The sequence below is a fragment of the Hyperolius riggenbachi genome, chromosome 3 (assembly GCF_040937935.1).
Source record: "Hyperolius riggenbachi isolate aHypRig1 chromosome 3, aHypRig1.pri, whole genome shotgun sequence".
Taxonomy (NCBI): domain Eukaryota; kingdom Metazoa; phylum Chordata; class Amphibia; order Anura; family Hyperoliidae; genus Hyperolius; species Hyperolius riggenbachi.
The window spans coordinates 342743797-342758951 of record NC_090648.1 but is presented as its reverse complement, the minus strand read 5'-3'; the positions used below and the strand labels follow the sequence as shown (position 1 = coordinate 342758951).

Below are 15155 nucleotides of genomic sequence, written 5' to 3'. Positions count from 1 at the left end.
AATTCAAGTTCTCTTTTACAGCTGTCAGTCACATCTCTTCTTCTTGTTGTATAGTTAGAACAGTGCATTTTTTTTTCGATCAGAGAAATTCGATTGATTATTCCATTTGGTTGAATAATTTTTAAAATTATTTTCGAGGTACCATAAATGAACGTTTGTTTTTTTCAAAAATACAAGAAAAACGATTGAATATGAATAAAAAGTTGTTTTTTCCAATATGTTTGATCAAACTTTTATCGAAAAAAAAAACAGAATAATAGTTTGTTTTGTTCTCAATCGAAAAAAAGATTATTTTTCGATTTCCACTCTATTTGATCGTTTTGGTGGAATAAATGGGAAAATGTTATGTTTTAATTGTACCGTTTATGGGCACCATAAGAAATAAGAAGTGGTTGATACCACTTCTAAAACTCATGCAAAGCTGCCATACTAGGAGAAGGACTGTCAGCTTGTACTGTATGTGTTGTTTTATTCCCCACATAACTGAAATAAAGTTCTCTTTCACAGCTGTTACATCTCTTCTTTGTAAAGCCCAGACACTAGCTAGGAGTATCCAGACATGAAGTGCTCTGACTGTTTTCCCATTAAAATACTAATTTGCAAGTCTAATTTTTCTGTGCTTAATTTATCAGCATTACATTTTACCTCACTCAGAGGATTCTATCACAGTCTGCACCAATTCTGAGAACCCTACCTATCCCCTCCTGTTTTAGAATGGTTTTAGAAGGAAATTGCACCTTCTTAAAATGTCTGAGACAGTTCTTCATGATTTCTAGAAACAGCCTTAAAGAGAATCTGTTATGTTAAAATCGCTCAAAAGTAAACATACCAGTGCGTTAGGGGACATCTCCTATTACCCTCTGTCACAATTTCGCCGCTCCTCGCCGCATTAAAAGTGGTTAAAAACAGTTTTTAAAAGTTTGTTTGTAAACAAACAAAATGGCCACCAAAACAGGAAGAAGGTTGATGTACAGTATGTCCACACATAGAAAAATACATCCATACACAAGCAGGCTGTATACAGCATTCCTTTTGTATCTCAAGAGATCATTTGTGTGTTTCTTTCCCCCATGCACTGAAGTTTCAGGCTGCTCTTTTCTTCCTGCAAACAGCTTTGCCCTTGTTTGTAATTCCTCAGTATGTGAAAGCCCAGCCAGCTCAGAGGTAGTGTTGGGCGAACATCTAGATGTTCGGGTTCGGGCCGAACAGGCCGAACATGGCCGCGATGTTCGGGTGTTCGACCCGAACTCCGAACATAATGGAAGTCAATGGGGACCCGAACTTTTGTGGTTTGTAAAGCCTCCTTACATGCTACATACCCCAAATTTACAGGGTATGTGCACCTTGGGAGTGGGTACAAGAGGAAAAAAAATTTAGCAAAAAGAGCTTATAGTTTTTGAGAAAATCGATTTTAAAGTTTCAAAGGGAAAACTGTCTTTTAAATGCGGGAAATGTCTGTTTTCTTTGCACAGGTAACATGCTTTTTGTCGGCATGCAGTCATAAATGTAATACATATAAGAGGTTCCAGGAAAAGGGACCGGTAATGCTAATCCAGCAGCAGCACACGTGATGGAACAGGAGGAGGGTGGCGCAGGAGGAGAAGGCCACGCTTTGAGACACAACAACCCAGGCCTTGCATGAGGACAAGAAGCGTGCGGATAGCATGCTTTGTACCACCATGCAGTCATAAATGTAATAAAGATAAGTGGTTCAATAAACAGGGACCACGCGGCAACGCTAACCCAGCAGCAGCACACGTGATGGAACAGGAGGAGGCGCAGGAGGAGAAGGCCACGCTTTGTGAGACACAACAACCCAGGCCTTGCATGAGGACAAAAAGCGTGCGGATAGCATGCTTTGTACCGCCATGTAGTCATAAATGTAATAAAGATAAGAGGTTCCATAAACAGGGACCGGCAACGGTAACCCAGCAGCAGCAGCAGCAGCAGCAGCACACGTGATGGAACAGGAGGAGGCGCAGGAGGAGAAGGCCACGCTTTGTGAGACACAACAACCCAGGCCTTGCATGAGGACAAAAAGCGTGCGGATAGCATGCTTTGTACCGCCATGTAGTCATAAATGTAATAAAGATAAGAGGTTCCATAAACAGGGACCGGCAACGGTAACCCAGCAGCAGCAGCAGCAGCAGCAGCACACGTGATGGAACAGGAGGAGGCGCAGGAGGAGAAGGCCACGCTTTGTGAGACACAACAACCCAGGCCTTGCATGAGGACAAAAAGCGTGCGGATATAGCAGCAATGCTTTTTGCCGCCATGCAGTCATAAATGTAATACAGATGAGAGGTTCAATAAACAGGGACCGGAAACGCTAAACCATCCCAGATGTTCATCGGTCATGTTACTTGGTTGGGGTCCAGGAGTGTTGCGTAGTCGTTTCCAATCCAGGATTGATTCATTTTAATTTGAGTCAGACGGTCTGCATTTTCTGTGGAGAGGCGGATACGCCGATCTGTGATGATGCCTCCGGCAGCACTGAAACAGCGTTCCGACATAACGCTGGCTGCCGGGCAAGCCAGCACCTCTATTGCGTACATTGCCAGTTCGTGCCAGGTGTCTAGCTTCATGCCCGGTTTCAGGTCCAGCGGTGCCAGCCACAAATCCGTCTGTTCCTTTATTCCCCTCCAAATTTCCTCCCCTGTGTGCTGCTTATCCCCAAGGCAGATCAGCTTCAGCAACGCTTGCTGACGCATGCCAACAGCTGTGCTGCACTGCTTCCACGATCCTACTGCTGCTGGTGCTGGGTTAGCATTTCCGGATGAGGTACAGCTTTGAGATGCGTTGGAGGAGAAGGAGTCAGAGAGGTAGGTGCTGCTGTTGTTATCCAGCTGTTTGCGGCGTGGGCAACACCCGCGCCGTAGCAGGTGAGGAATCGCTGCCAGGCTCCACAAGGTTCACCCAGTGCGCGGTAAGGGAGATGTATCGACCCTGGCCGAACGCACTCGTCCAGGTGTCAGTGGTGAGGTGAACCTTGCAGGCAACGGCATTCTTCAAGCTTCGGGTTATTTAGCTGACCACGTGCTCATGCAACTCAGGCACTGCAGAGCGCGCAAAGTGGTAGCGGCTGGGAACCACGTAACGTGGGATGGCCACTGACATCATGCCCTTGAAGCTGTTTGTCTCCACCACTCGATATGGCAGCATTTCGCAGGCCAGAAGCTTGGCTATGCTGGCTGGCTGTTACTGCCACGGCCCGGGGGTCATTTGCTGGCAATTTCCTCTTGTGCTCAAACATCTCAGAGACAGACAACTCAACCGTAGCGCTGCACACCGAAGGGCTGTTGGTTGTTGTGTTTGATGAACACTGGGAGACCTCAAGAGCACTAGTCCGGAAAGTGACAGTGTCAGCATCGTCTGATGTTTGTGAATGTTGTGAACCACGCAATGGCTGGGCTACTGCTGCTGCTGAGGCGGGTCTGGTGGTGAGTCTGGTGAACCCAAGGGAGGCAGTGTTGCTGGTGGTACCCTGTCCTGCCGCGTTTGCCCACAGAGTGGGATGTTTGGATAGAATGTGGCGGCTCATGCTGGTGGTGGAGAGGTTGTTAATACTTTTCCCCCTGCTCAGGCGGGTCTTGCACACCTTGCAAATCGCCATGGTAACATCCTCAGTGCAGTCTTCAAAGAAAGCCCAGACTTTAACTGGCTGAGGACTCGGACCTCGTGCGTGATGTGCTGGTGCTGCTTAACCCACTGCTGGACGCTTGAGAGGTCATCCAAGTAATTATCTGGTCCTGTTCTTTTGGATCTGTGAGGGTTGTTGTCCTGGACAACATGGGCAGTATTGAGTGGGTTTTCTTGGGTGCTCCCCTGTGGCCTGTACGTGAACCGTCAGGGGAAACACCTCTTCCCTTGCCCCTCCCTCTTTCACCGGATTTCTTCCTCATTTCACTTATCCTTAAAGTACACGCTGACTGGCAGCAGTACAGTGGCAGTACAGAAATGCTATACAGTGGTGGGTGAGCGGTGTACCACTATTGTCAGCAGTGACACAGAGCACAATGCTATACAGTGGCGGGTGAGCGGTGTACTACTGTTCCCAGCAGACACAGAGTGGAAGTAAACACAATGCTATATAGTGTGGCTGAGCCGTGTACACAGAGTGGCATTAAACACAATGCTATATAGTCTGCTATATAGTCACCCCGAACAGGGTGATGTTCTGCAGAACCCGAACAGTGGCAAACACTGTTCGCCCAACACTACTGGGAGGGAACGCAGATTTTAGTACCTAAACACACGATACAACATGTTTTCCGGGGTCGGACTCTGAGGCACATACAGATGGTCCCGATCATCATCCTCATCATACAACTCTTCTCCTGAGTCTGACCCACCCACCACCTCTGCCACCCCAACATCCCCAGACACAGACCCCTCATCGTCCTCAACATTAACTTGGGATGCTGGCCTGAGCCAGACCTCCTCCTCCACATCAGGCCCCATCATCTCCTCAATGGCAGCCCTCATTAATCGCTCTGGCGACGGACTGATGGACACAACGTTCTCCTCCGGGGAGGGCTGCTGCTGACCACTGGCTGCTGGGGTGGATGTTATAGCTTGCGTGGGGCGTTGGCTGTTGCTGTTGTTGGGAGTGCTGCTCACAGCGGAGGTCTCTGGGGAACTCATGTTGAGCTCATATAGTGGTTGACGGTGAGTGGAGTATTACTGATCCCAGCAATATACACACTGACTGGCAGAGTACGCAATGCTATATAGTGTGGCTGAGCGGTGTACACAGAGTGGCAGTAAACACAATGCTATATAGTCTGGCTGAGCGAGCGGTGTACTACTGTTCCCAGCAGAATCAGAGTGGCAGTAAACAATGGTATATAGTCTGGCTGAGCGGTGTACACAGAGTGTCAGTAAACAATGGTATATAGTCTGGCTGAGCGAGCGGTGTACTACTGTTCCCAGCAGAATCAGAGTGGCAGTAAACAATGGTATATAGTCTGGCTGAGCGGTGTACACAGAGTGTCAGTAAACAATGGTATATAGTCTGGCTGAGCGGTGTACACACAATGCTATATAGTCTGCTATATAGTGTCAGTAAACAATGGTATATAGTCTGGCTGAGCGAGCGGTGTACTACTGTTCCCAGCAGAATCAGAGTGGCAGTAAACAATGGTATATAGTCTGGCTGAGCGGTGTACACAGAGTGTCAGTAAACAATGGTATATAGTCTGGCTGAGCGAGCGGTGTACTACTGTTCCCAGCAGAATCAGAGTGGCAGTAAACAATGGTATATAGTCTGGCTGAGCGGTGTACACAGAGTGTCAGTAAACAATGGTATATAGTCTGGCTGAGCGGTGTACACAGAGTGTCAGTAAACAATGGTATATAGTCTGGCTGAGCGGTGTACACAGAGTGGCAGTAAACACAATGCTATATACTCTGGCTGAGCGAGCGGTGTACTACTGTTCCCAGCAGACACAGAACAGTAAACAGAATGCTATATAGTGTGGCTGAGCGAGCGGTGTACCACTATTCCCAGCAGACACAGAACAGTAAACAGAATGCTATATAGTGTGGCTGAGCGAGCGGTGTACCACTATTCCCAGCAGACACAGAACAGTAAACAGAATGCTATATAGTGTGGCTGAGCGAGCGGTGTACCACTATTCCCAGCAGACACAGAACAGTGAACAGAATGCTATATAGTGTGGCTGAGCGAGCGGTGTACCACTATTCCCAGCAGACACAGAACAGTGAACAGAATGCTATATAGTGTGGCTGAGCGAGCGGTGTACCACTATTCCCAGCAGACACAGAACAGTGAACAGAATGCTATATAGTGTGGCTGAGCGAGCGGTGTACCACTATTCCCAGCAGACACAGAACAGTAAACAGAATGCTATATAGTGTGGCTGAGCGAGCGGTGTACCACTATTCCCAGCAGACACAGAACAGTGAACAGAATGCTATATAGTGTGGCTGAGCGAGCGGTGTACCACTATTCCCAGCAGACACAGAGTGGCAGTAAACAGAATGCTATATAGTGTGGCTGAGCGAGGTACACAGAGTGGCAGTAAACAGAATGCTATATAGTGTGGCTGAGCAAGCGGTGTACTACTATTCCCAGCAGACACAGAGTGGCAGTAAACAGAATGCTATATAGTGTGGCTGAGCGAGGTACACAGAGTGGCAGTAAACAGAATGCTATATAGTGTGGCTGAGCAAGCGGTGTACTACTGTTCCCAGCAGTGACACAATGACAGGGGGGACCCTGGCTAGCGTGGCTGGAGCGCGAACTACCCTGCCTGCCTACCCAAAGCTAAACCCACAGACAAATGGCGGAGATATGACGTGGTTCGGGTATTTATTTACCCGAACCACGTGACAGTTCGGCCAATCAGAGCGCGTTCGGGTCCGAACCACGTGACCCGTTCGGCCAATCACAGCGCTAGCCGAACGTTCGGGGAACGTTCGGCCATGCGCTCTTAGTTCGGCCATATGGCCGAACGGTTTGGCCGAGCACCGTCAGGTGTTCGGCCGAACTCGAACATCACCCGAACAGGGTGATGTTCTGCAGAACCCGAACAGTGGCGAACACTGTTCGCCCAACACTACTCAGAGGACGATTTATCCAGCTTGTAAAAGATAAGAAAGAAGAGAGAAGCTGCTCTAATCTAAATAACACACAGGCAGTGTGCAGAGAGGGGCCTTGAAGGGGGAGTTCATATCAGAACCACAACACTGAAGAACTTGGCAGCCTTCCAGACACAGGCCGACAAGTCTGACAGGGGAAAGATACATTGATTTATTACAGAGACAGTGATAGTATAAAGTGCTGCAGTTAGCCAGAACACATTAGAATAGCTTTTGGAACTTGTAGGATGATAAAAAACAGGATGCAATTTTTGTTACGGAGTCTCTTTAACCACCCTGGCGTTCTGATAAGATCGCCAGGGAGGCTGCGGGAGGGTTTTTTTTAAATTAAAAAAAAACTATTTCATGCAGCCAACTGAAAGTTGGCTGCATGAAAGCCCACTAGATGGCGCTCCGGAGGCGTTCTTCCGATCGCCTCCGGCGCCCAGAATAAACAAGGAAGGCCGCAATGAGCGGCCTTCCTTGTTTTGCTTACACCGTCGCCATAGCGACGAGCGGAGTGACGTCATGGACGTCAGCCGACGTCCTGACGTCAGACGCATCCGATCCAGCCCTTAGCGCTGGCCGGAACTTTTTGTTCCGGCTGCGCAGGGCTCAGGCGGCTGGGGGGACCCTCTTTCGCCGCTGCTCGCGGCGAATCGCCGCAGAGCGGCGGCGATCGGGCAGCACACGCGGCTGGCAAAGTGCCGGCTGCGTGTGCTGCACTTTATTTGGGGCAAATCGGCCCAGCAGGGCCTGAGCGGCAGGCTCCGGCGGTACTGGACGAGCTGAGCTCGTCCATACCGCCCAGCTGGTTAAGGGGCCCATACACTCAGCCGATTTTCTGGTCGATCAATCGATCAAAATCGATCGATCGATTGGTCGATTGCAAATCGGTTGACCGATCGACCGATTGGCGGCCGATTTCGATTGATTTCAATCGATCTGGCAGGGTGGAAAATCTAGGTTGATCTGTTGTGATTGCTTATCATTTTGCATTGGCCCTAATGGAAATCTGATGGCAAAAAAATGCCATCAGATCGATTTTCAATAGATTTCAAACTGAAATCTATTGGAATTATAATCCTAGTAAAAATGTTCCTAAACACATCAGATAGATAGGAAATCTATCTGATGATCTATCTGCTGCTAATCTGACGAGTGTATGGCCACCTTTAAGGTGGCCATACACTTATAGATTTGCAGCAGATTCGACCATCAGATAGATTTCTGTCAGATGCCTGTCAAGTCAAATCTGACAGGAATCTATCTGATGTGTGCCACACACTGGGAACAGATTTCCAATAGATTTCAGAATGAACTCTATTGGAAATCGATCTAAATGCATTATTGGACCATTACATCCAATGCAACTCTATGGGCCATCGATCTGCTGCCAGCAGCAGATCGGCCTAGATTTTCCATCCTCTCAGATAGATCAAATCAATCGAAATTGGCCGCAAATCAACCGAATGGTGAATTTGATAGAATTGATTTCTGATCAATCGATCGATCGATGGCTTAAATCGACCAGTGTATGGGCCCCTTAAGATTTTTCTTTCAGACACTACTGATAAATCTGTCTCACATTTCTGGCACCTAGTACATAGGATGTTTAAGTGGAGAATTCAGTCCGGTATACTCTATACAAGGCATTTATCCAGGAACAGCTTTAACACAGAAAAGAAAAACTCACAATAGTATTAATGGGAAAATAGCAGCAGTCAGAGCATTTCTTAGGCTATGATGGACTGAATGATGTCAATCTGGATACTTCTGCTTTATAAAAAAAATGCGGCTTTCCTATCTCATAGTATAGCTGCTGGTCGTGCTTTACAAGGAAGAGATGTGACTGACAGCTGTGAAAGAGAACTTTCATTCAGTTATGTGGGGAATAAAACAACACATACTGTATAAGCTGACAGCTCAGTCCCCAAGTGTGACAGCTTTGCGAGAGTTTTAGAAATGATATAAACCACTTCTTATTTCTATCACAATTTCACACTTTTCTACCAGTTCAACCTCTCTGGAAATTCATGCAAAACTAGTGCAAAGTCTTATTTTGCAGGTAAATAATTTACTCTCAGAACATATGCTGCAATTAAATACTGTAAGTAGGTTTGAATAAGGACAACAACTTTCTATATTGGTATGAGATTGATGATATTTGAACTTTCTCAGCCATTATAGCTGAATTTGTGAACTAAGAATTTACGATACCTCTGTGTCAGTCCAACTCCCAGGTCTGTGAGCAGGTGTTAAACAAGGATCCTTATCTTAGCTTACAACCTCTAACCCCAGGTCGATGGTCTGTGTGATAAATGACATGTATTTATGCTTGAAAAAATATTTGTTTTCCCTTTTGATGTTGCATGTATATAAGCTGTTTGCAAACTAACAGGATATAAGCCAGACGAAGGCTGCAAGGCCAAAAGCTTGCTTATTTTTATTCATTTTTAGTTAGCCAATAAATGGTATCATCCTGGTTTAAAACTTCTTGCTTGTAAGTAGGAAATAGGAAGAAAAAACTGCCGTAATTGCTTTGAGTCAATGAGGGCAGTAACAGATTCTAGGTCTCTGAGTGTGACATGGCATAGCCAGGATATTTTATTGTTTTGTATCACAGTGCACTGGTTATTGACTATTTTGTACTCCAGTTCCAGTGCTGCTCAACAGGATACCGGATATCCGAATAGACTCGGATATCCGACTTTTTTAGGCCTATCCGATCGGATCCGGATTCCGGATAGCTGGTCCAGTATCCGGATAGCTATCTGCGGATAGTTGGCTGGGCTATACGGATATCCGCGGATAGTACGGATATCCGCGGATATCTGGACCAGTGAAACACTGCATGAGGTCCAGATGTCATGGGAGCCAATCAGAGGGCTCCCAGCAGAAGCACCAGAAACCAATCACAGAGGGGAACCCTGGCCAGCCCCACCTGACCTCATTAAGCCAATCAGAGGCCTCCCAGCCTAAACCCTGGCTCCCAATCACAGAAAGGAACACTGGCCAGCCCCCCTGGTATAATAAGGAGGGCTGCCATGATGAGACAGATCGTCCTGGCTTGCTGAATGCTTCCTGAGAGACATGCTCCTGCTCCATTGCTGGTGCCCTACAAAGGGCTGTACATAGTTATAAACCTAAGCTGTTCAGTGATTAACCCCTTCACTATCACTACAGTATAGTTAAATCATTCATTTGCTTGATTGATGTCATAAATGTGACATTAAGAGTGTGTGCTGCAGTGCTGCTGCAGCTGCCTGCTATGTGATTGTGTGTGTGTTGTACACACACCAGGCCAGGTGCTGCCTGCCTGCCACGAGCAAACACGTGCAAAGTGCCACGTGCAAACACATGCACAGTGCAAACACGTGCAAAGTGCAAACACGTGCAAACTGCAAAAATGTGCAAACACGTGAAAACACGTGCAAAAATGTGCAAACACGTGCAAACACGTGCAAAGTGCCACTTTGCACATGGCACTTTGAACGTGTTTGCACGTGTTTGCACTTTCCACATTTTTGCACTTTGCACGTGTTTGCACGGGTTTGCACATTTTTGCATGTGTTTGCACGGGTTTGCACATTTTTGCATGTGTTTGCACATTTTTGCATGTTTGCGCGTGTTTGCACATTTTTGCATGTGTTTGCACATTTTTGCATGTGTTTGCGCGTGTTTGCATATTTTTGCATGTGTTTGCACGTGTTTGCACTTTGCACATTTTTGCATGTGTTTGCACATTTTTGCATGTTTGCGCGTGTTTGCACATTTTTGCATGTGTTTGCACATTTTTGCATGTGTTTGCATGTGTTTGCACTTTGCACATTTTTGAACGTGTTTGCACATTTTTGCATGTGTTTGCGCGTGTTTGCACAATTTTGCATGTGTTTGCACGTGTTTGCACTTTGCACATTTTTGCACGTGTTTGCACATTTTTGCACGTGTTTGCACATTTTTGCATGTGTTTGCACGTGTTTGCACTTTGCACATTTTTGCACGTGTTTGCACATTTTTGCATGTGTTTGCACATTTTTGCATGTGTTTGCGCGTGTTTGCATATTTTTGCATGTGTTTGCACGTGTTTGCACTTTGCACATTTTTGCATGTGTTTGCACATTTTTGCATGTTTGCGCGTGTTTGCACATTTTTGCATGTGTTTGCACATTTTTGCATGTGTTTGCACGTGTTTGCACTTTGCACATTTTTGAACGTGTTTGCACATTTTTGCATGTGTTTGCGCGTGTTTGCACAATTTTGCATGTGTTTGCACGTGTTTGCACTTTGCACATTTTTGCACGTGTTTGCACATTTTTGCACGTGTTTGCACATTTTTGCATGTGTTTGCACGTGTTTGCACTTTGCACATTTTTGCACGTGTTTGCACATTTTTGCATGTGTTTGCACGTGTTTGCACTTTGCACATTTTTGCACGTGTTTGCACATTTTTGCATGTGTTTGCGCGTGTTTGCACAATTTTGCATGTGTTTGCACGTGTTTGCACTTTGCACATTTTTGCACGTGTTTGCACATGTTGGCACTTGGCACTTTGCACATGGCACATGGCACTTTGCCCTTGGCACTTTGCATTTGGCACTTGGCCCTTTGCACTTGACACTTGGCCCTTTGAACTTGGCCCTTTGCATTAGGCACTTGGCCCTTTGCACTTGACACTTGGCCCTTTAAACTTGGCACTTTGCATTAGGCACTTGGCCCTTTGCACTTGACACTTGGCCCTTTAAACTTGGCACTTTGCATTAGGCACTTGGCCCTTTGCACTTGACACTTGGCCCTTTGAACTTGGCCCTTTGCATTTGGCACTTTGCACTTGGCCCTTTGCACTTGACACTTGGCCCTTTGCACTTGGCCCTTTGCACTTGACACTTGGCCCTTTGAACTTGGCCCTTTGCATTTGGCACTTTGCACTTGGCCCTTTGCACTTGACACTTGGCCCTTTGCACTTGGCCCTTTGCACTTGACACTTGGCCCTTTGAACTTGGCCCTTTGCACTTGACACTTGGCCCTTTGCACTTGGCCCTTTGCACTTGACACTTGGCCCTTTGAACTTGGCCCTTTGCATTTGGCACTTTGCACTTGGCCCTTTGACAGCCTTTTTTTGTGGGGGGGGGGGATTTTAAGTCCCCACATCATCAATTAGTGTTCCCCTTTGAAAAAGAATGATGCTACATGCCTAATTGACCCTTACAAACCTTTTTAAAGCAATTTAAAGGCCACTTCCGGTTATCAATCCGGATATCCGAATCCGGTCGGATACTGGGGTCGGATATCCGAATCGGATTCGGATAGGAAAATTTTGAATTCGGATATCCGACCCGGATCGGATAGCAGGGTATCCGGATCCGAATCGGATTCGGATTTTGAAAAGGGGTATCCGAGCAGCACTGTCCAGTTCTTCTTTATAAGGAAGTTTACTGTTTTCCTCCTAACTATTCATGCGCTACACATACAAAGACAGAATGCATTGATATTTTAATGGTGCTGACTTACCATTTCAATGATGAAAATGACTGTTCCCAAGACCCGTACACCCTTATTAAACCGAAGTTCCAAGTACTGAAAGAGAGTTTACATAAGTCCAAAAAAAGGATCATACAGCCAAACTATGGTTACCTTTTTAAACACAATTTTTGGGAAATTTTCTAAATCGTAGTAGCTCAGCTCTTAATACTAAATGTTTTCTAGCTCGTTTAATGGACTCGGAAGTGGCATAATTAGTTTTACAGCAGAAATGGCAAATGGCTGTTTGCCACTCGTTACACTACAATTAATGGCAAGTCATGATCAACAAGGCAGTAGTGCTCTTAGTGAAACTGCATATCTTTTAGGCTTACTATGGTTGCCTAAAGGATCAGCTGATGGAAGGGACATTAGGGAGCCTTATCTTTAAGGTATAGCCAGTGACATGGTCATAAATCATGAAACCCTTGAGAAAATTAATTTGTGCCTCCCTCTACATTTCTCTTTTGCACCCCCACTGAGACCTCTCTGGCCAGGGGGCCTATCTTCCAGGGGACTGATACAAAGTACAACAACTTTTAACCTCTTCCCATAACAGTGCCGTTTTATAATGTAATGTCTTGGCATGGATTGCAAATCCTCTTCTCCCAGCTACCTCACTTGTTGGCTCACCTCATGTTCACATCCAGTTCCCACAGTCTGCATATATCTGGTGTCATAGAAACACAGACAGGCAGAGGAAAGTCAGAGAGCTATGCGAGTGTGAAAAGAGGGACTACAGCATGTGCCAGGACAGGTAACTATAAAACACCATCTATATTCTCTTGTCATTGGTGGTTACCCAGAGGGGGACACCTGCAATGGAGGGAGTGTAAAAAGTTGAGCTTTAGGGGCTGCTAGTGCTACCCTGAGAGTTATGACTCTTGGTATAGTGAAGCTTTATCTATTTTGTTAGTGGATTTACAAGAGAAAAAAAGGAGCTCAGTTAGAAATATATGACAGGAAATGAAACCACGAGGAAAATAATAGACAGTAAAACCTAACATAAATGCTTAGCACAAACTTAACATAAATGCTTAGCACAAACCTAACATAAATGCCTAGCACAAACCTAACATAAATGTTTTGCACAGTGAGAGTTTTTAGAGACAAGTTTCCAGCCAGCCTCATTCAGCCTTAATTGGCAGCTAACATAAAACAATCTGCATATCATGGCAGCATAAATGTCATCAATTACTATTTAACTACACTAACACTTACATGGAAATGTATTATGTGGGTTCATGGATCAACTATAGCTTAAAGTGGCCCTACACTATACAGGACAAGATTAAACACAAAAATCTCACTTGTATAACACCTAACTAAAAGACACCCAACATGTCCAGAAAATGATCTCAGATGAGGCATGAAAATTCAGACATAAACTGCCCACGTTTGTGACATTTTTATAATAAGACAGACAAATGGTTGACCAGTGATGAGCGAAAATGCCGATATTCCTTTTGCATTTATTTTAGCAAAAATAATGTAAAATTTGACTTTTGAGCAAAAATGCCATTAAAAATCATTTTGTAATATATTTTTGATTTTTCACACTGTTTGTAAATTTCCACACTAAAGATAAACAATTTATTGTGAATGTTTGCATAGGAAAGAAAGAAAAAATTGTTTTCTTTGACCATATTGCATACACTGTATTTTTGCCAATATTTTCTCGAAATCGAAAATAGCATTTGCTAAATAACTTTGGCAAAAATGTGCAAACAGCACTGGTTTTGACCCTAAAGCGTAGGGCTGCATTTTGATATTGCCCATGTATTTTCCTGTGCTACTGTGCATTTTCCTGTGCTACCTAACCTTGTACGCATAACTTACACGTTACAGATGACATCCCTTTCCTTCAACATTCCTGGGAGGCATTCCTTGAGATTTGTACCTAGGTAAAAAACCCTGAAGTTACATCCAGGGAATGATTCATTAGGAAAATAATACTATTTGTCTACTTTACAAAATGAAATCAATCTACAAATCCCAACTTGGAATTTAGGTTTTATTCTGCTTTTAATGGACTCTTCAAAAATCTAGAATGCTTTATAAAGGCATCAATGTAAATGATATACCATCACTCAGAACCATGCAGTAATTCATTTCAGACATACCTCATATGTGCTTGTTATCTGAAGCCTGTAAAAGACAGGGAGCAATATTTCTGCACAAATAAGGACAACAAATGCATAGGATATGGCAAATATGCTAAATATTGCTCCATAGCGATAGACATCGGCTGGAGTTCCCAGGATGGTCACTGCAGACATGAAGCTGGCAGTAAGGGACATGGCCACTGGAACCGCTGTCATACTCTTTGCTCCTGTCAGGAATTCTTGAGAGTTGGTCTTTCCTCGCCCTTTAAAGGCATAATAGATACCAATGGCTGCAGAAATGACCAGAACAGCAGCAAACACCACATAATCCCAGGGAGTGAAAAGGCTAATTTCTGAAGAGGCAGCCATAATCTTGACAGATTGGCTGTGTAGTGCTACCTGTGTTCTGGCTTCAAATGGCTTAAATACACCGAGGAACAGGTTTTGTATCACAATACAAGGGTAGGTTGGGTCACAGAACTGCATGTGCCAACTTTGACGCCATAGCCAGAGGGAAATTGGCTTTATTAGTAATTAAGAATTGCTGGGCTGTTTACTGTGGGATGGGTGTCGCAAAAATAATATAGTTGTTACTTGAAGGAAAAGTGTTTTGAACATTGTAAAATAAATAATTGTGATGAATCACTTTCTGCACAAGATAAATGCTCATAATTCCTGCTTAACCACGCATTGCAAAACATGACATTGCTTAACCATTTGGGAGAGACTGAAAAAAAGATTAAATTAAGAATGACAAAGCATCTCAATGAAATCATTCTAATACGTAAGAAAGCAATTCTTTGGCATCCAAAGGAGATTGTTGTTGTTGTTGGTAGAGGTATGAAGTCACTTCGACTGGCACAAAGACTTGACACAGATTCAGAGAAATGGGGAACCAAATAATCAATTTTAGTACCAGATAGTTTA

The 15155-nt window shown here is 44.9% G+C and overlaps 1 protein-coding gene across 2 annotated transcripts in view; it reads right to left on the bottom strand.

The window, feature by feature from the left end:
* The window catches only part of LOC137563902 (sodium-coupled monocarboxylate transporter 1-like), a 73418-nt gene extending 58784 nt beyond the window's left edge, over positions 1-14634 (bottom strand). Inside the window, exons 1-2 of one of the 2 annotated variants that reach the window (XM_068276971.1) lie at positions 14247-14634; positions 12115-12180 (exon numbers count right to left, since the gene is read on the bottom strand). In XM_068276971.1, the coding sequence (XP_068133072.1) occupies positions 12115-12180; positions 14247-14597 (417 nt within the window). In that variant the 5' untranslated portion in view covers positions 14598-14634. The remainder of the gene's footprint in view (positions 1-12114; positions 12181-14246) is intronic. The other variant, XM_068276973.1, reaches the window with a different exon arrangement.
* Positions 14635-15155: the final 521 nt, after the last annotated feature.